This window comes from Vanessa cardui, chromosome 6 (assembly GCF_905220365.1).
Source record: "Vanessa cardui chromosome 6, ilVanCard2.1, whole genome shotgun sequence".
Lineage (NCBI taxonomy): Eukaryota > Metazoa > Arthropoda > Insecta > Lepidoptera > Nymphalidae > Vanessa > Vanessa cardui.
In genome coordinates, this window is record NC_061128.1 from 11,274,554 (window position 1) to 11,295,040 (window position 20,487).

Here is a 20,487-nt window from a genome sequence, read left to right on the forward strand (position 1 = left end):
TGGTATTTCAGGTTGTATTATTAAAAGTCAATTATTTCAACTCAATGGTTTATATTTATCTACCATTTTCCCTTTGCCTTGCCCTTTTTCTTCTGCTGTTGCTTGCGTTGCCACGCACTTTCAGCTGACTTAACCTCCACACGAGGACTCTTTGCTGTAGTCGCCGCTGCACTTGGAGTTTGCTTACTCATGTCGCTATGGAGTAAAAATATTTTTCTTTTGTATTTTCAATATGGTAGAAAAAAGGCCCAATATAGGCTCATAATTTATGTTTTTACGATTTTTAAGTTGTTTGTGTGAATAGTAAATCTATACTACGTCTAAATTCTCTCCTATCCTTTCTTATTCGTATTTCCTATTACTAAGACAGTCCGACAGACAATAGTGTTTGCGTGCAAACTGACTTACATTATAATAATTTATTGTGCAATGCAATCAGAATTAATATTTGATGATTATATCAAATATTATCTTTGTTTGGTTGCTCACATACAGATCATATTACTTACTACTGATCAACAGCATTGGTAGTCATTCCCTGACTGCCCTTGATGACGTCACGGCGGATACCACGTCTCTTGCGGTAAGCTGTGCGCTCGTACTTAGGAAGCCATCTAATAAATAAGGATAAAAAAATCTTGAAATTTTCTAATATATTTAATTTCTTCTAAATACGAATTGAGTCAATTATATGTAATTTTATCCCATTTTAATGGACAAGTGATTCTTGGCAACTATTACCTTTTTCCTGCTAATAGCAGGACTAGTACTAGTACATCTAGTTTTAGATATTATTTTCGCGATTAGAATATGTTCCAAACCTTCTCCTCAAAGGGAGAGGAGGCCTTTAGCCCAGCAGTGGGAATTTACAGGCTGTTGTTGTTGTTGTTTGTCTCTCTATTCTGCTTTGAAACCGCGAAACTTTTTTATTTCACTGTTACCTTTCTGGATCCGGAGGCTTGGAGAGATCTGCGTTGGGTGGCAGCTTGGTCTTGCGCTTGCGCCTCGTCTTTGTCTTTTGACCAAGTTCCGAACCAGGTGTTCTGAAAATTTAATCATTTAAATTTTTATTGTATGCTAAATTTTTCTCTTGCAGTGACAACTTAAAAAAAAATATAAAATTGAAGAGATTAACTATTGGTGATTACAGTTTTATATCTTAATTTTATTTATCAAAATAGTTTATATTAGATTGTTTCATGTTGACAAACTATGAATATTTGTTCCTCTAAAATCTGTTTTCATATGATATGGAGCTTATATAATATTAATAATTCATACCCGGGAGATTGTTCTTGTTTGCTCTGCACTGTCTTTTTAACGACCTTCGCTCCCATCATCCATTTCGACGATTCCAATGCATCCACATCGATTTTTCCCTAAAGCAAAATATTATGATTTATTTGGAATATTTATTTTTTATTATTATTCATATGTTATTGAAATTATCTCATATATTTTGTATTCATCTTTATCTATCTTTCCTATAAGGGAAAAAAATAAGGTAACAGCTTGTAAATTTCCCACTGCTAGGTAAGGCTAGATAAGGCTTACTCTTCCATTAAGGAGAGGGTTTGGATCATATTTCGAAGAAATTAGATACATGCAGGTTTCCTCACGACGTTTCCCTTCACCGCCGAGCACAAGATGAATTATAAAAACAAATTAAGCACACATATATATAGTGCTGCTTGCCGGGGTTTGAACCCGCAACCATAGGTTCTAATCACATTGAGCTATTGTCTACTACACTGTTTGTGTTTGGGTCAGATTTATTGGTAGAACACTTTTACAGCCCGTCTGATGATTTAACTGTCTGAGAATTTAAGAAAATATTTTACTGATGGGTTCGCTTCCTGCCACCAAATGGTTTGTTGCTTGATGTCCTGAGGACAATACTAGTCCTGAGTCTGCATCAATTGGGTGTATTTGACAGAAAAAAAAAACTATCAATCAGCTTATTTGTCGACTTGAGTAGCTCATAATAATATGGCAATACAAAGTAAAAACAGTTATTATGTCACGTAGAACATTATGTTGATTATGGTCACCTCGAGTTGAGAGATCGGTGGCAGTCCGGCGGCGAGTTCTCTCGCGCGCGGGGAGTGCGCTCCGAGCGCCTTGACAAGGCGGGCGAGGCTCCGACGGTCGTGCGGCGCGGCGCGCGCCAGCGCCTCGTGCGCGAGTGTGGCCTCAGCACCTCGCCCCGCGCGCGCATGCGCCTCAGCCGCCGCGCGCCACACGCTGCGTAGCGACGCCTGATTCTGTAAAGGGGTTGTCCATTAATCACGTGATCTTTTTTTAGCATTTCTTAACCCCCCCTCCCCCATTGGTGATACGTAGTGACGTTTAAGACCACCCCCCCTACCCCTTCTCAACATCACGTGTATTTTTAGTACCTACAACGAATATTAAAATTTTCCGAATATTATCTTAATTTAAATACAGGTATAAACTAATATTATTTTATTCTGAAATTAAGGACCATATTTGTTTAAAAATCGCGCATTAGACGAAAAAATAAATACACGAGATATCTTACTACACCCCCCCCTCCCCCTTGTGTTATTTTCGTGATTTTTATCAAACCCCTCCCCCCCCTTTCAAGCCTCACGTGATTAATGGACAACCCCAAAAGACGAATAACAACCTCTTTACTTTCTTATATTCTGTGATCTAAATTATCAGATAATAATACATATGTGTAACCTTCTACAAAATAATGCAAGTAATTAATATAGTCCTAAAAGTGAATATGAGAACAGGTAGTGATTCTGAAGCTAAAGTATTATCGAAGATAAAAAACAGGGTCTCGAGGCGGACTTTTATAAAAAATCATAGTTCATGTTAATTTTGATATTATTCTGAAATATAAAAATAAATGGTAAACTAAAGGAAAGCATATGCTTTTTATGTTTATATTTGGATCATTAAAATATTTTAATGATCCAAATATAAACACTGATGTGTATATGAATCAGTTCAATTGATAAATAATTATAATATCTTACATCAATATCATTCTTATAATGTTCATAGACATCGGAGAAAAGTTTGGATGCTTTTTCATATTCATTGTCAGCGGTCAGCAAAGTACAGAGTAGACCAATGATACCAGGTCTGTACTTGTATTCACTCTCTTCCAGCAACTTGACTACTGCTTTGCGATCACCCTGTAATATATAAAAAATATTTTAAACCATACTGTAACAGCTAGAATATAACTGCGTGATGTGAGTTACACTTAAGGCAGTTACCTGAGCCAAAAGAACTTGAGCAGCTGCTAGAGTGAGGTCTTGCTTAAGCAGCAATGCCAAAGCCTGGGAACGCTTGCCATCTTTCACAAGGGATGAAGCCTCAACCAATGCTGCTTTCTTCTCTTGGTTAAACTCTCTGCTTAGTTTTACGCAGCACTGCTTGCAAAAGTCGGGCTGAAATATATTAGGTATGTTTATTATTTAAGTTTACAAGAAATAGTAATGCATTTAACTAGTAATAATGTGTTTTAAACTATTGAAAAGGCTTAGATTATTGGTTAATTATTGTGAAAATTATAATTAAAATTATGTGATAAAAACTAATTTTATCATATACATTTTTTTATTAAGTAATATGAATATTATTATAATATGAGAAGTATATAATACCTGATTGGAATATATAGCTAGTACAGCTTGATTGTATGCAATGGTGGCTCTCTGCCTTGAGTTGAGTTTGTGCTCTAGTCCATCTTGAGTAGCAGCCTTCATACGTTTTCGGGAATCAAACACATTGGTGTCTCTAGAAAATATATTAGAAGATTATAAATTAGTTACCATACCATACATAACAAGTAACTTTTCATCATGCAAAATATTCATGTTTCACTAATTGATGTCAGCCAATGGTCGGTTTCTAGTGCTGTAATCATTCCTGATATGCTACATATAAATGATGACTATACCTGTTAATAACCACAAGATTGTTGCTTGCAATAGCAATCAGTGCCTGGTCAGATGGTCTATCCTTTAGGACATTATGGTAAAGTATCCCAGCTTCCTTCTCTTTGCCCATCTGCTGTTGACAATACCCCTGCTGTACTCTGAAAGAATAATTAAATGAAAATATATTATGTGTAATAATAATTTTATTAATAACTAAATAGTAAAAATATAAATTTTTATGTTGTATTTTAATATTCTTATGTAAATTCTTATAACAAAAGTATTACTTTTAAAATCGAAGCTAAGTTATAGAATATACAATAAGATTAGAAACTATATGGTATTTGTATTATAATATACAAAACTTTATATAAATAACTAAGTAATTTTATAAGAGAGATTATAAGAGTATATAATTAATTTTTAATTAATTTGGTGTTGGCGGTGAGACCTGATAATTGCAGCTTCTTCCTTAGCTTCTTCTTCAGTGCCTCCATCTTCAATCACACTCTCCGAGCATGCCTGCTCAGCTTTCTTAAGCACTGGCAATGCCTCATTATACTTCCCTCTCATTGCAAGTGTTGTTCCCGCATTATAGGACAGTTCATAAGTATTCTCTTCAAATGTTGGTAAATCTGCTGACTGTTAAATAAACATGCATTTAAGATAATTTTTAATAACAATTGCAAGTTGAAAAATTAATCCTTACTGTATGAACCTATTAGTGTTTACATTATTATGTATGCTTACAGGATTTAGAGCAGCTAAGTTGGCAACAACAGCAGACATGTTGGCTTTTCTTTCATCTTCATAGTCATCAGTTGTATTCTTAACAATATCACGGTATAGATTGTAGCAATCCTGATATTGTTCCAGGCGATATAAAATTTGAGCCCTTAAATGTAAAAAATCAATACATTAAAAGAAACCTTTTGGTACCAATCACATTGGCAATAATAATGATAAAATAAATTTACCTGAGTTCTTTTAAAGCTGGCGTTAATTCTGTTGCACTATCCACAGTCTCTAAAGCTTCCTTGGAGTTGTTCAGTCTGTATTGACTGTAAGCCTTTTCGAAATGCAAATCGGCCGCTAAAGCAGCATTCTTAGGATTGGAGAGCACAGACAGTGCCTCCTTGAAATTATGGAGCTGAATGAAGCATATCACTTTGCAGTGGAATGCTTTTTGCTCATTTGGCGCAATCTGCAGAACTTTGAATTAAAAACGAATTATTAATTATTTTGTGGCTGAAGTTTAGTGTAAGAATGTTGAATTTAATTTATTTTATGGAAATATTTCTTATCTGGTAGAATTATTTAATAAAATCTGTTAATAGTACATACATCAATATATTATTGTGATAACAAATTTTGTAGCTTTTTATGAATGAATTTATATTTATCAGTTTTACTTACCTTTGCCTGCAGCTTTTAACGCTCTTTCATATTCTCCACTTTGGCAAAATTTATTTAATTCTATATAAGCCTGAACAAGGTTATTTTCCTTGTTGGCTGACATTTTTTGACAACTTGGCACCTGATTTGTCATTTCCTTTATTTATAGACTAGTATCCATGTTGTACCTGTATATTTCTATCGTAAGAAATTATTTTTTATAAAAAAATTCAATATGATATTTATTTTACATACCAAATATTATTTTAATTTTTTTAAATTGTTTTATTTTGCGAATTTTTTTGAGCTAAGTAGAAATTTGTAGTGGTTTACAACGTTGAAGATAAGTGGTAAAAAGTTAAATCATGTTATAGTAGTCGCTAAAAAAATATATTAGGAATACAGCCTAAATTAAAACCTTCAGTTTTCTAAGACTGAGAAGATGATAATCTTTTAAATATTATGATAATCAAAAGTGTTAGATATTTTTAAAAAGTCATTAAAATTTTTTCGTGTACGATGATACATGATTTGCGTCTTCTTTTAATTCATTAAAAAACAATTAACAACTATAGGCCTTTTCACTCGCACATTACGACAGTCTTTACGGACACACATCAGAAAGTACTAAACAGTATTATTTATCAGTTTGCAATGGTTCTTGGATTTGTCTGTAGTGTTTTGAAGGGCACAGTTACCATGAATATAACGGTTCAAATATTTCTTGGCACATGTGAAGTTTTTAGTTTTTTAGTTGAGATTTAGTCTTTTAAATAAATTATCTGTTATTATTTTGGCGTATTTTAAATATAACTGCCTTTTCTTAAGTAACAGTACTTAATTTATTTTTAGTTCGGTTATGTAACGGATATTTAGATTATATAGCTATTGACATGCGATTTCAGATGTCGCCCTGTCTTTGTTTAACATAACATTGTACGGTTTGTGCATATCGTTATTTAAATTGACTTAACATTAATTTCGTCTGTTTCTCACCGATGGGCTATTGTAGAGTTAAAGAGAGATAGGGCGAATATTTCATGAGCTGAGTGTTATTGTAGTTTGAATGCTTTGACATACCAGAACGATGTTCATAGATTGTTAGATGTGGTGAAAACGGGTACTCATCAAAATCAAATCGATAACATCTGATATTCCGACGAATCCCGATTTTAGATTAGTGTCTATAATATATAGGATCGAGTGTTTATAATATATAGGATCGGGTTAGTCTTCATCGCCCATGGCCAATTATGCTAGTTAGATATATATCTTGTATGCCTTAAATCGCCAATGCGCCAATAACCTTGAGAACTAAAATGTCACATCCTGTTGCCTGCAGTGAATTGGCTCAATTTCCATAAAAATCACAATGAGTAACGCTATTTAGAAGTTCTGAGGAATGAGCATAAAATATCTTATCTTTGGTTTAGATACACATTTCATATTACGACTATCTCAGTTCTTACTATTTTAAACTTGTATTACTCCAACTAGGTAATCCATTAGACTCATAGTAACATTATCATGATCGCAATTGGCTGAAACTGTTTATCCTAAAAAATACTGATTTGAGTATTTACAATTTCGTTTCATTACATCTTTGGGTTATATTATAATTTTATTACCTTTTTGTTTACTATAAAATGTAGTTAGCTAAGTATTCATGATAATAGTAAGAGTCTGTAGTATTTATAAACATCATGGATCTATTAATGTTTTTCAATCACTTATGGATTGCTTCGTTAAATTATTTCATTGTGGCTTTAGAAAAACTTGGACACTGTCAAAACTATTTTCATTTTCCGCCTCAATTCGTCGGAGTGTTGCCAATAGCACGTCTCGTCTGGCGGACATGTCAACATGGCGTCGCTTCCGGCGGACGTGGCGGGTTGTGGAACACCACAGTACCAAATAAATAAAACAAATCCAGTATGAATTGCTTTTGTTATATTTAATGCATTGCAATCTAAGTCTGAAATGAATATTTCGATTTATGACCATCTGGAAAGCCAAATCAATACTGTTAAAAAATACAATAGAAAACACTTTAACATACAACAACAAACAAGAATAACAACAGCCTGCCAATTTCTCTGTCAAGTCCAGCAGGCTTAGGCTCCTTACCCTTTAAAGAGAAAGGGTTGGAACATATTCCTGTTTCGATGTTCCAGTGGGGTTTGGTGGAAGACAAATGTGGCAGAATTTCTATGAAATTAGACACATGCAGGTTTCCTTACGATGTTTTCCTTCACCGCCGCGAAATGAATTATAAACACAAATTAAGAATATTCAGGGATGCTTGCCTGGGTTTGAACCCGCAACCATCGGTTAAGATGCACGCGTTCATAATTAGTCTGGTAGAAGCTCATTATACGGTGAGAAATTGTAGATACAAGTCCCGTACTAAATTTTAAAATAAAGCATGAGATCAGCGAAATATAACAGCATCAAAGTGAAAGAGCTAGTTTGAAAGAAGAATGGAACAACTATTGTGCAAGTCCACGCTTACACGGGGCCGTGTGTCGAACTCATCAAACTTGGAGCGTTACGTCGCTCGCTGTCGCTTCGAAAAATTGAAAATTCCATGCTCGGAACATGCATCGCGCTGAATCTTTATTTACTTGAAGAGATTTTGATAAAATTTAACGTCGTTTTTAAACTTTATAATTTTTCACCAGAAATAATACGACGTGAGCGATGAATAATTCACACAAAAGGAAGGATACAAAAGGATGCAAGCTTAGCATACTTTTTTTTTAATTTGTTTCGGTCGCCTTAACACCTCTAGGTCCAAATCTTAAAGGAATACTTTTTTGATGTACAATAAATTTAAATTTGTTACATAGCGACGACATTTTAAAATTTGGATACTTAGATGCTTTTTTAATTTTGCGTTGTCCGTTTTATATTTCCTTTATTATGTAGCAGAGTCACAGAATAAAATAAAAATAAATAATGGACAGTATTATCGTCTGTCAAAGAAAACTTTAATCGCATTACATTTCAAAGTTACTAGGAAGCTAGGAACTTTCACGGGCGGGTGGACACGTTGCGTTGCAATATTGCTTTTACGCGTCGAAAAACTTTCATAGAAACAATTTTAAAAATAATAAAATTTTAATTTTTCACATAGCATAGAGTTACATCAAAAATAATTATCAAATTTTTATTATTTGATGTGGTAAATCATTTCACAGTAGTTATTATTTCTAGACAGCAATAACTTTTATTAAAAAAAAAAAAATTCAATGCACAAAAGTTTTTTTTTATTTATTTCCAATGATATTCTAATAAACAGATATGTTATTAATGTTATACCCATACTAAACAACAGAAAAAAGTGTGCCGCGCCGGGGACCGTTTATTTTACATTTCGTTACAAGTAAAAAGGATAGCTTGATAAAAACAATAAGTAAAAGGGATAACTAGATGTTTTAATTACGCAAACGAATTACTACATAATTATGATGTATTATAACGTATTACTACGTAAAACGACTAAAGACAAACGTCCCGATTAGGACGTTTTCTAGTCTTCAATTTTTGCGCGTTAATGACATATCTGTTTACTAGAACATCATTGTTTATTTCCCATAAACACGGAAAAAAATCTTTTGCGTATAGACAAGTTTATTTTTTGAAACTCAAGATAAAATGAGATTAAAATAAATAACAGTCACTTCACGGATTAAATCGTTCTGAGGAGCGAGGGGAACGTATTTTATCAAGGTTCGCTGATAAATTGCGCGAAATTCAATTTAAAAGGGTAATGTTTGTGTCCCTATTACGACGTCACTCGACGCCCGCCTATAAACTCTGTCGGTCCACTGAACAATTGAAATATCGACGCCTCACATACCTTCCTCCCATAAAAATATTGGTCTAAACCCTACTATGGGTTTCCGATCACGATTCGGCATATTTGGTAATATGTTCCAATGTTCAAAGGATTTTGTCGAAATAAATGGTTTTAATAGTATCTTCCTTTTTTTGACTGTGCGTCGAGCTTCGAATTAAAATTGTTAGGTATATTTGTTATGATATATTATTTAATTGTGATCTGCCTTGTTGGTCAAATAGATAGTCTTTCTAATATGTAGTAGAGAATGAAGCAGAATCAACTCATATGGGTATATCGAAATGTATGAAATAGCCGTTCCAAAAGTATTTTGAATGTAAATTTCAAAGTCCATTAAAATGACCGCGACATTTGAAATCGGTCGAAAGGATGACAATCAATCACAGAATTTTACTACATTATTATTAGATAGTGTAAAGTATTACACAAATATACATTATTTTTATCCCATCACACTATTCGATTGAATGGGACTAAACATCAGACAATACGTAAACTACAAGTAGGGTATCTTTCTCCACCATAAAGCATTCGATTAGTGATCTCGCTACCGAGAGATATGATTAAGAATTTAAGGGGTGTACCTTAATTTTACTTTGAGGAGTCATTTAGCTTTTATGAATTATTAAGCGTGACGCGTCCTTTCACAAAAAAGGTATAACTTTCGGAAGTCCAAATTAGGTTACGTTATAAAAATAATCAAAGTATTAAAGAAATGTGAACTTGTTTGTTCATATACTTTTGATTTACATGAAATGCCATTAATATTCAAGCAAATAAATAAATAAAGTGGTCCAAACTTTAGATTTTATTCCATTAAAATCGATTATCTCAAAATTTATAACAAAATGAAGTGTACGTACAAAATTCTATTACTAAAATTATATATCTAGCGAAATATTTAACAACATATCAAAGAAACAATTTAAATTGTGTACCTTAATTATTTCTATATGGTAGGCCTTAAGTTTAGCTTTAAATAAAAGACGCGGTATTACTCATAAATTTTTAGGAATCTGATTGGTTGTACCATCTTATGGCCTTATCATTTATCTTTTGATGACAAGATGTTAGTTATTTTCTGCAAATATGGCAATTTCGAAAATATGTGCATTATTTATTTATAATTGCATAGCAGTAAACGTGAGCACAAGCACGTGTGAGATAATTTGTTGGTTCTTCCGGGCCCCCTCAAGATGGGGGCCCTGGGTAAAGATGGTAATGACACTAGCGCCAGCTTTCTTGCCAAAAAATTTCAGTCTATCATGCGTTTCCATTGAAATTCACTTTCACATTTTACCGAATGGAATACATACATTCTATTTTATAATTATTATATTCAATGTCACATTATATTCTTACACGTCTGAGATCTGAGGTGTACTTCTGCTTAAAGAATATAGATCTTTTACCATCATTTCAGTTACAACTTATTTTAAATGCATAATAATATAAAAAATAGTTTGCTTACTCGCATTTTTCAAGCAAGCAAATCTGTATTGCTTCATGCTGAAGATAAACCACAAACCTAAGGTTATCGATAAACTATTGAAGATATTTTGCTTGTACAGATTTTTACTTACGTTTCAATTTTGACGACCGCCACAAGAATAATCAGACAGCTCCTCGCTGGATAGATTAACTTCTTATTGAAGTCGTATACAGCGGTTGAGCCTTCAAAGGAAATACCAAGTTTGTTGCAAGCATTCAAGTTGACGATAGCTTCATAGCTTCGTTAATTTCATTAGATAACTTTCAAAGTAAAGTTTAACAGATGAGAGGTAACACGTGAGATGAAAAAGGTGCACTAAGGTAACTGTTTATTTTATTTATATTGTAGATAGTATATACTATTAGACAACATGTAAAAATTAAAATATAGTAGTATCCAATCGATTTTAGTTGAGCCGTGATGGCACTGTGAATGAAAACCTGCATGTGTCTAATTTCATAGAAATTCTGCCACATGTGTATTCAAACCCAACATTGGAACAACGTGGCGGAATATGTTCCAAATCTTCTCCTCAAAGGGAGAGGAGGCCTGAGCCCAGCAGTGGGAAATTTACAGGCTGTTTTTGTTGTTGTTGTTGGTTTTAGTTATATTTTTTGCTGGAAGTTTCGGTATAAGAGATGCGTAAATCTTATTTTTGTTCAATTCGATTATTTATAAACTCATCTGGTACATCAAAATATCAAAATCGAAATAAACTTTATTCAAGTAGGCTTTTATAAGCACTTTTGAATCGTCATTTTACAATTAAGTGAAGCTACAACCGGTTCGGAAAGTAGATTCTACTGAAAAGAACATAGGCATCATATCACCAACTGAATACAGATTCAATCGTAAACTATAATTCCGATCTATGATTCCGAAGTATTGTTCCGATTTGAAGGCAAAATTGAAAATGAGTCATTGCAGCGTCAGCATACAGAGTATATAGAGGACATTATATCTTAGTAAAAAAGGTTATAACGCATTTTCCAGTGCATCTATATATTTTGATTGAAAAGAAAATGTTTTTCTGAAGAAAAAAAATGTTGTCGTATAATTAATAATCATAAAATTATCTTAAATACTAGCTTAAGTCCATCCCCTTTGCTGGACAGTAAAAAAGGGCGAAAGTTCAACATAATTCCAAAAAATAAAAAAATATTATTATCATACTAACACGTTAACTAGTGCGTCAATCGTTAATAACAAAGAAAGAAACAATTTCATTGCACATACTAGGTATTTAAATATATTTCGTAATACAAAATAATCAAGATAAATCATCATTTAAAGAAAGTTTTGTTTTGAAAGTGTTTAATGGATGAAAAGTTAGTTTGATAAGCTTTAAAAATAGTTTTGCGATACAAAACAAATATAGTATTAGCACAGGACCTCATGGAATATGTTCAAAATAATAGATTAGAAAATTCCGTTAGGCTGAAAAAGGTTGGACCATTTGTTTCGGCGAGACACTTTTTCCTGACAAATTGCCTGAAAGTAATTTTAAGCCCAAGATCAGTTATTTATGTGTATTACAAGCTTTATATTCCTATATAGCACTCTCGGACGCGTGTGGGTTATACGTAAAAATAAAATTTTATATTAGGCCGTATAATATTCGCCTTTTAGCTTATTACTACAGGCTTCGTACTGGTCTGGGACGCCTACGTCCCAGTGCCTACACTGAGACGTATATTTACTTATCGGAAAAAACATAATAATACATTTTTTAAGTAAATATAAAATTTTCTTTTAAAAAAGTTACGAATTGTGCTAAGCTCACACCTGCTTGAAGTTATAAAAATAATAGACTATTTGATAATGCGAAAAATAAAATGTCAATTATTGTAATCAGTAAAGATTATGAGTTTAAAAATTAATTGTTACTTATTTTTGAAACGTTTAAAATAATACTTAATTCATTCAAAAATCCGTAAATAAAAATGCATTTTTTAAACATTTGTCACGTGACACAAAACGCTCCTGATTGGTTGGGCTTATGATGAAGTCGAAGTTGCTTGTCCTTAACTTCCACTAAATAATATAAAATGGCTTTTTTTTGGCTCAAAAAAACAGTCAAATAACCAATTTTTACAATACACAGTGCAAATAAAATACGTTATGAAGGAACTTTTTAATGTAAATTATTTCATAGTTTTTATTTTACGTTTTTATTTATTTATTTATTTAATCGATACACCACAGTATTTGAAATATAACACTTAAAACAAGAATACAGAAAAAAGACACATACAACTTCAAACACTTAATAGGTATATACAGCATTAATAGTTACGTTAGCCTCCAGTAACAATTTTTAACTATACTGTATTCAATAAATACTGCAGACTGCAATAATAACACGCTTATTAATTATTTAACATTTAGACAATTGATAAAAAAATAAATAAATAAAAATAAAAAAATAAAATTCAAAAAAAATTCAAAAAGTTCAAATACTGTCAATAAATTAAGACGTTCACACATAGTGAAATTTGACTAATTCGATCGTAATAAAGAGTCAACACATCTTGAATAATCTTATCTGGGAATTACGGCTTCTAGATATTTTGACGCAAATTGGACAGGCGTCAAGACGGGCCGACGTGTCGTTAGTGGTACTTCTACACTTAACGAGGTTCCCTCTTTGATGTAGGGCTGAGAGATTTGACTTCACGCCTTTAAGAAATACACGGAGAGTATAAGTAGCTTATTATAAAATTACTTATTTTATTAACAAAGATGTGTGGTGCAATCAATTTTCACTACGGTGACATAAAAATGTGTTGCCATGCAAGCAAGCCTTTTCTGTGTAGGTTAGAAGAAAAGAATTTCAAGAAAAGGATTAAATTATTTCATTAACTTCCATTGCTGGGTGTATTCCGGTTTGAAGTGTAAGGGAGTTAACAGCAACAAGTAGAATAAGACACAGGGGGCGTAACATATTAGCTTCCAAGCTCGTGACCTATTAGCGATGTAAGGGAATGATTAATATTTCTTACAGCGCCAATGTCCATGGGTTTAAGTGACCACTCACAATAGCAAAAAACTCTGTCACATATACAGATGAGCAAATTTCTGATACTGTATCTTGTAGAACTGTCTACAATCGTTTATACAAAAATAAATGCAATAAAACATTAGTAATTATACCATTGTACCACTGAAGATTGGTGTTGACACATCGTAGCATATGAAATCAACCAAAAAATAATCCAAATACATTCTTTAATCAAAACACAAACTGAATCTGTCTTTGGAGATTATACCTGACCTATTACTGAACCTTCAGAACAATCGGACATTATTTAAGTCAAATTTAGAGTCAGATTGATTGAAACATCAAATCATATCGGTAGCCCTGAGGGTTGTCAGCAAGAGGCCGACATTGATAGCTCAGTATTGCCTAATAAAGGCTCCACGTACGAGATTTCAATTTGGAAGCTTTTAAGCCCTGACGGGGGCTCCAATTTTCTGTAGCACCAACTGAGGCGATGTATTTGACGTCGCGACATAAAGTTAATCAATATGATAAATAGGATTTGATTGATTCCGTTCGATGGGATTTGTTAACCGGATTGAAGGAAAGAAGGTATAAGTTCTGTATGTATTAAAGGCGATTTTAAAAATGTTCACAAAAATAATTTAACTGATGGTCTTATTAACGATAGCCCCTACCGACTTTGTACGGTAGAACTTGTAAAGTTTTTTTTTTAAACTATCTATGGATTAAGGGTACAAAGACACACAAGAATATCATCGGCCTTTCGTCATTCGTCATCGCTCAGCCCTTTTAGAAGGATTTCATTGACATATTAAAGTACATTTGATTATACAAAGATCTGCTACCCTTTTTCATGTTATTCATTCATTTCATATTATTAATTAAATACACAATTACTATTGGACAAAGTTACATTCTGTAAACGAATATACAGAAATGAATACCCTTATGGTATTTTCACCTTGGGTGCATTTTTTATATCGTATGTAGGCAATGATGTTCTAGTAAACAGATATGTCATTAACGCGCAAAAAGTGAAGACTAGAAAACGTCCTAATTGGGACGTTTGCCTTTAGTCGTTTTCATCATAATTATGCCAGTAATACGTTATAATACATCATAATTATGTAGTAATACGTTTTGCGTAATTAAAACATCTATTTATCCCTTTTACTTATTGTTTTTATTAAGCTATCCTTATTACTTGTAACGAAATTTAAAATAAACGGTCCCCGGCGCGGCACACTTTTTTCTGTTGTTTAGTATGGGTATAACATATCTGTTTATTAGAATATCATTGTATGTAGGTGTAACAATATAAAATAAAGATATGTTCGAAAGAAACTGTGGCAATCATTTTATGAACTCGAGGAGAAAACGTAAACTAATAAAACAGAAAATGTACACTATAAAAAAATATTTTGATTTTGATATTGAATGCGCAACCTTTGTGTATTTTCCTTTGGAACAAAGGATTCTTCTTTTATTAAGGTAATTGTAGATTTTAATTGCCATACAGTTCCACTATGGATTATATATAAAACTATAGGAATTTTTCCTCACAATTTTACAAGATCTTGCAGAAACAACATTGAATGTTTTTTGTTAAAGGTTTTGTACTTATCGGAAATTTATAACGATGTTTAAATTAAACATGATACAGTACAGGAATTTCTCATGACCCATACTGTAAACATATTATATTAGGGATGTATAAAGTTGGAAACATATAAAAATGTTTCTCTAAGCTTTATTTATAAACATTCTCTTTCGTATGAAAACTACTAGATAAAATTGTACTGAATTTATACTCAACCAACGCTATAAGCTGAAATTCTTGAAAACTTTCATTCCTGTTAATAAAAAAGGCTTTATTGGAATGATAAAAAATCTTAATATCAATATACAAAGGATATAATGTCGCATACTTCTCATATCATGATCATCTTTATTTATTTGCATCCTATTACAATATTGTTGATCTTAGGATCTAGGGTGTCCTATAAGCTCATTACATTAAGAAAACCTGCCTTCTGGTCGATTATCCCGTTGAGGTCATGTTTGTTGAATGCGCTTTGGGCACATTTTATATTGTAGTAAAAAAATTATGATATTATTTCGTCCATTGAATTTTTTTTCGATTTCATTTTATAATGGCCAATAAAATAGAATCTTCATCACTTAAACTTCTTAATGTCTGATATTACTTTAATTTTTATAAATTTCAAGAATATACATGTATAATGTGTATATAATAATGTGTGTTTGTTCTTTTTTTTTTTTTAAAAACGTAATGCTTTTCAGATGTTTTGTAAACAAACTGGAGTAGCGTTGAGTTTCTATGATAACAAAGTTATCGTGGAATTCTATTGAAGCCAAAGCCTCACTGCTGCTGTTTCTATGAAATATCAATCTGTTATAATCTACTACCTACACCCAATTACCTTGGCTAAAATACTTTTCAGCCAATATAAGGCAAAGTGATTGATGACTTATTATTTTATATAATTATAATAAAAATTGCAATCAACGATTCAATTTTAAAAAGTAGTAGAACTGTAGATATCTAACCGATACCTGTATATATATATAAGATGGCTTGTTATTGGTATCATTTTTACATCAGATCAATGAGACATTTTAACTTTGCCGCTTCGTAAATTCAAATCGTTTGTAAAAAATACATTGGTAGAAAAAGCATACTATTCGATACAAGGTTTTATAGATGATAAAAAAGCGTGGAGTTAATACTTGTTGACTTCCAAGCAGGATATATTAATTTAAATAATTGTATTTAACTAACATGACTTTGTATTTTTTAAATGTTAAAAAAGATTAACTACTGAGTTTCTTGCCGGTTCTTCTCGTTAGAATCTACTTTCCGAAACGGTGGTAAGCTTCACTTAATTGTAAAATGACGATTCAAAAGTGCTTGTAAAAGCCTACTTGAATAAAGTTTATTTTTATTTGATTTAATTTATGATACTTTTATATAGTTTCAAAGAAGTTTTATAATTTACAAAAGTATCTTATCATTTGATATAGAAAAATTAATCCTCAAATAATCAAGCTCCGAAAAGAAAGTCCGAAATATGCAATTTACTAATTCAATTATAATTTTCTCAATTTTTCAATGATATGTAGTCGAATTTCGAGGAACGATGACTACTGTTTATTTATACGTCTCGAATCTCGAATCTAATTTAATCTACAATAACATCTGCACCATTCATTTATTTTAATGTAGATTTTTTTATATAAGTATATATATAAAGTAAATACAGATAAAATAAATTATAAGTGTTGTAAGGTGAAAAATGATAAGTGCAGTCGAATAAGTCCGCGGATTTGAGGCTAACAGCTCAATTATAGGGATCGGATCGAGTTAGGCACGCTCCGCTTGCTTACATCTAGATTTGATTCGTTCTAACTAGACATCGCAATTCGTTTACCGCATGCGATGCGACTATTGAAAGTGGTTCTACAATGAACTCAAAAATGACGTTAAATTTAATGTTTTAAATATATTTTTAAGGATCATTACAAGTTCACTTGAAATATGAGTCTTGGCTTTGCTTTACTTTTTAACTAACTTTATTTTTTTATTTTATAACTTTAATTTTTTCTAGTAATAAATATAGCCTATGTTACTCAGGGTAATTGTAGCTTTCTAATGGTGTAAATTTTTTTAAAATCGGTACAGAAGTTTTTTAGTTTATTCATTACAAACATACACACACACACAAAAATACATTTTTTTTATTCTTTGTAATAGTATTGTAGATAACTGATGTTAATGTTAACTGTTTTCTATTATAAAAATCAATCGACATATCTTATAAGTTTAAATATAACATTCATTTTTATGCTACAACTTATTTCTCTTTGTATATATTGTGATTATTTCTGTTTGTAAAATAAAATTACGTGTATTGTATATTCAAGGTGAAGTATATTATTTATATAATAGTTAGACAGACTGGCGAATACACCTGCACATATACATTGGCAATTCGCCACAAACCTTTGGAACTAAGATGCTATGTCTAGATTCTTTTGTTCCTGTAATTACATTTGCTCAATCTCGCTTCAAACCGAAACACAACAATACATTGCTCGGTATTAGAATACGTGATGAGTTGGTGATACCTATATAGATGGGTTTACCCAAAGTCAAACCACCAAGAACAATACATACATACACTTTTAGTATTAAAGTCTACGTAGAGGTATTTTCACTTCAATATTTCTGTTATATATATCATCATAATACAGTAGTTATATTAAATATAGTAATTTATTAACATAAGAATTAACAACATAAAATGCTTAAATATATACAAATATGAACTAAGACTAGTTACTGTATAAATCTTGACCGCATGGAATGGTGGCAAAAATGCTAGCAGCACTTCCCCGTTGAATCGCAATTCCGATCCTCTGGGCAAAAAACGAACCAGCCCTCCTGTCACCAGTGGAGGCAATGAGGCGAGGTGTTATACTTTTGATGAAGCTTTTTGCACCATTACTCCAAGGGCCAAGTATTTCGACAGCAAATGGCACACCATGGAATATTATATATATTTAATATAACTACTGTATTATGTTGACTTTGACCTATTTTTCATCTAGAAATATAAATATGATTACTCAATTATTGAGGTTATGAAAATTGCGATCAATGTAGAGCAACCCCAGAGGGTTAATTTGGCCGATATCGTGCTGCGACGTTCAGGGCGCCCACACAGAAAATTGGCCTTCTTCACCATTTGAGTACGTTCCAAGATCCCTTGTGAGGTTTTACTTAAAATTACTCAATATGAACTCTGAAAGTCGTGTTCGATTTAAAATTGTTAGGTATTAATAATTTATTACATATAATGAGCAACACGTGGTTGGTAATCAGTCATAGCTTGATACGGTCAGTTTCTAAATTAGATGTCCATTAATTGAATAATCAGTACATTATTTTAAATAAAACTAGTTATACCGGATTTGAATCGCGTATATTAATTATTTTTTGGCATCCCGACGTTTCGAGCACTTTACAGCGTTCGTGGTCACGGGTAGACTAAGGTGGCATTTGTCTATTTGAGTACATTATTTTGATACCAATAATTTAAGCCCATAAATAGTGACAGTTATTATAAAGTCTTAGAAGTAAGGCACTGTAAAAAACCTGAAACTTTACTTATTATGCATCTTATTCTAGATTTTCACGACGTATTATTTCCCCATAATATTGTGTTGATTTTTCATGTTGTAATACCTATTAATTAATTACTTATAACTGGTGTCAATAGACTGCTCCATAAGCAATAAAATTTGCTGATAAATGTATACCTAACTAAGCGGAGAAGTATTTTTATATAGGGAATAGACAGTTCTACAATATTGTATCCAAACATTCTGATTGAAAGTCAAGAATTCAGATGATTTTGATAAAGGAACAATCACATTTTTTAAATAATAAATCTATACCGATTAAAATAACTCCTTACAAAATTTAAAACAGTGACATCATGAACTTAAAATACCAATTTTTTTTAAATAAATCTTCAAATCCGCTTGCAGCGCCACGCAAGCGCAAACGGGTCCAATTAAATCATTGAACGATCTACTCAAACTTACAAAAAATAATCTATATATCATTTTTAGAGCACTTCAGTGCTATACACGTACTGAAGAATCTATAACTATCTGTAAATAATATAAAACAAAATCGCTTTATTTTAACACTCTTCTTTTTAACCATTCAACATATTTTGATACGGTTCTCATAGTAAGAGCGATAAACAAGAAAGGTTGAATATATAATTTGTGTGTAAACTATGACAGTATGTTAAACGAAAAAAAAAACACTTTTCTCACGTTAACACGGGTAATACTGGCTAAACCTTAAAAGATTCACTATAATACTGAATAGACATATGTAGGTATTAAAAAATTTAAAAATCTTACGATAGTTTGTGTATATACCTTCTCAGGTACGATAGCGTAGATTACATTTTGCTAGTAACATATAACGAAGCTAATATTAAAAAAATATTATGTTCTTATATAGTTTTTGGTGACGAGGAATACAATTGTACGTTGTACAAACTCGTCTCGGCAAACAATTAGTTACATAAGAAGTCATCTTCACATTTCAACACAACATTACAATGCATTGTCTTTTGAAAGTTCAGCTCGTTTCATTCTAAGTTATTCCTTGCTCACTGTGAGTTATTGTTACGTAAAATTTACAATCCTTTAAAATCTAGGATGTATTTCATTCGTTTTCTACTTTACTGGCCTAAAGCCAGACTTTTTGATTGGACGGACATGGTTGCTTGAAGTATTTACTCTTATATCGTGGCTGAATCTTTTTCTTAAAAGTTGTTTTCAATAAGATGTATAGAGGTTACTACATTTTATATAAGCATCTTGATTTCTATGCTTTATATACTATCACAATATAATACAATACTTACTAGAGTAAGTATAAATATCCCACTAGAGTTACATAAATGTTTATTACCTAGGCGATGTATCTGATGTATTTTAATTGTTCCAACTTTCGGGGAGAGGTTTGATTATCCTTAACACAGCTTATTTAATTAACCTAGCTAGGATAGCCAGTACTTGATCTGTGTTTAGTTAGACAACTATGTTATTATACATTGAGATTTTTCTTAGTTCAACCATGTAATTGTTTATAAAGATTTTTTTTCGGAATTAATATTACTTGGTGTAACCATGAACTGTTAATAAACCATATAACATATGAAATGAATATATCTTGACAACAATTCGAATATTTTTACAATAA

The 20,487-nt window shown here is 31.8% G+C and overlaps 1 protein-coding gene across 1 annotated transcript; it reads right to left on the bottom strand.

Annotated features, from left to right (window-relative positions):
- Window positions 1-34: 34 nt before the first annotated feature.
- Window positions 35-5,464, bottom strand: LOC124530536 (signal recognition particle subunit SRP72). The gene is made up of 13 exons (XM_047104731.1): window positions 5,340-5,464; window positions 4,901-5,135; window positions 4,674-4,818; window positions 4,375-4,565; window positions 3,944-4,081; window positions 3,648-3,780; window positions 3,258-3,431; window positions 3,012-3,173; window positions 2,052-2,264; window positions 1,282-1,379; window positions 942-1,043; window positions 510-614; window positions 35-195 (listed from the first exon to the last, which is right to left on the bottom strand). The coding sequence occupies exons 1-13, from the start codon at window positions 5,440-5,442 to the stop codon at window positions 60-62; spliced, it is 1,935 nt and encodes a 644-aa protein (XP_046960687.1). The 5' UTR covers window positions 5,443-5,464; the 3' UTR covers window positions 35-59.
- Between the last annotated feature and the right edge of the window lie 15,023 nt (window positions 5,465-20,487).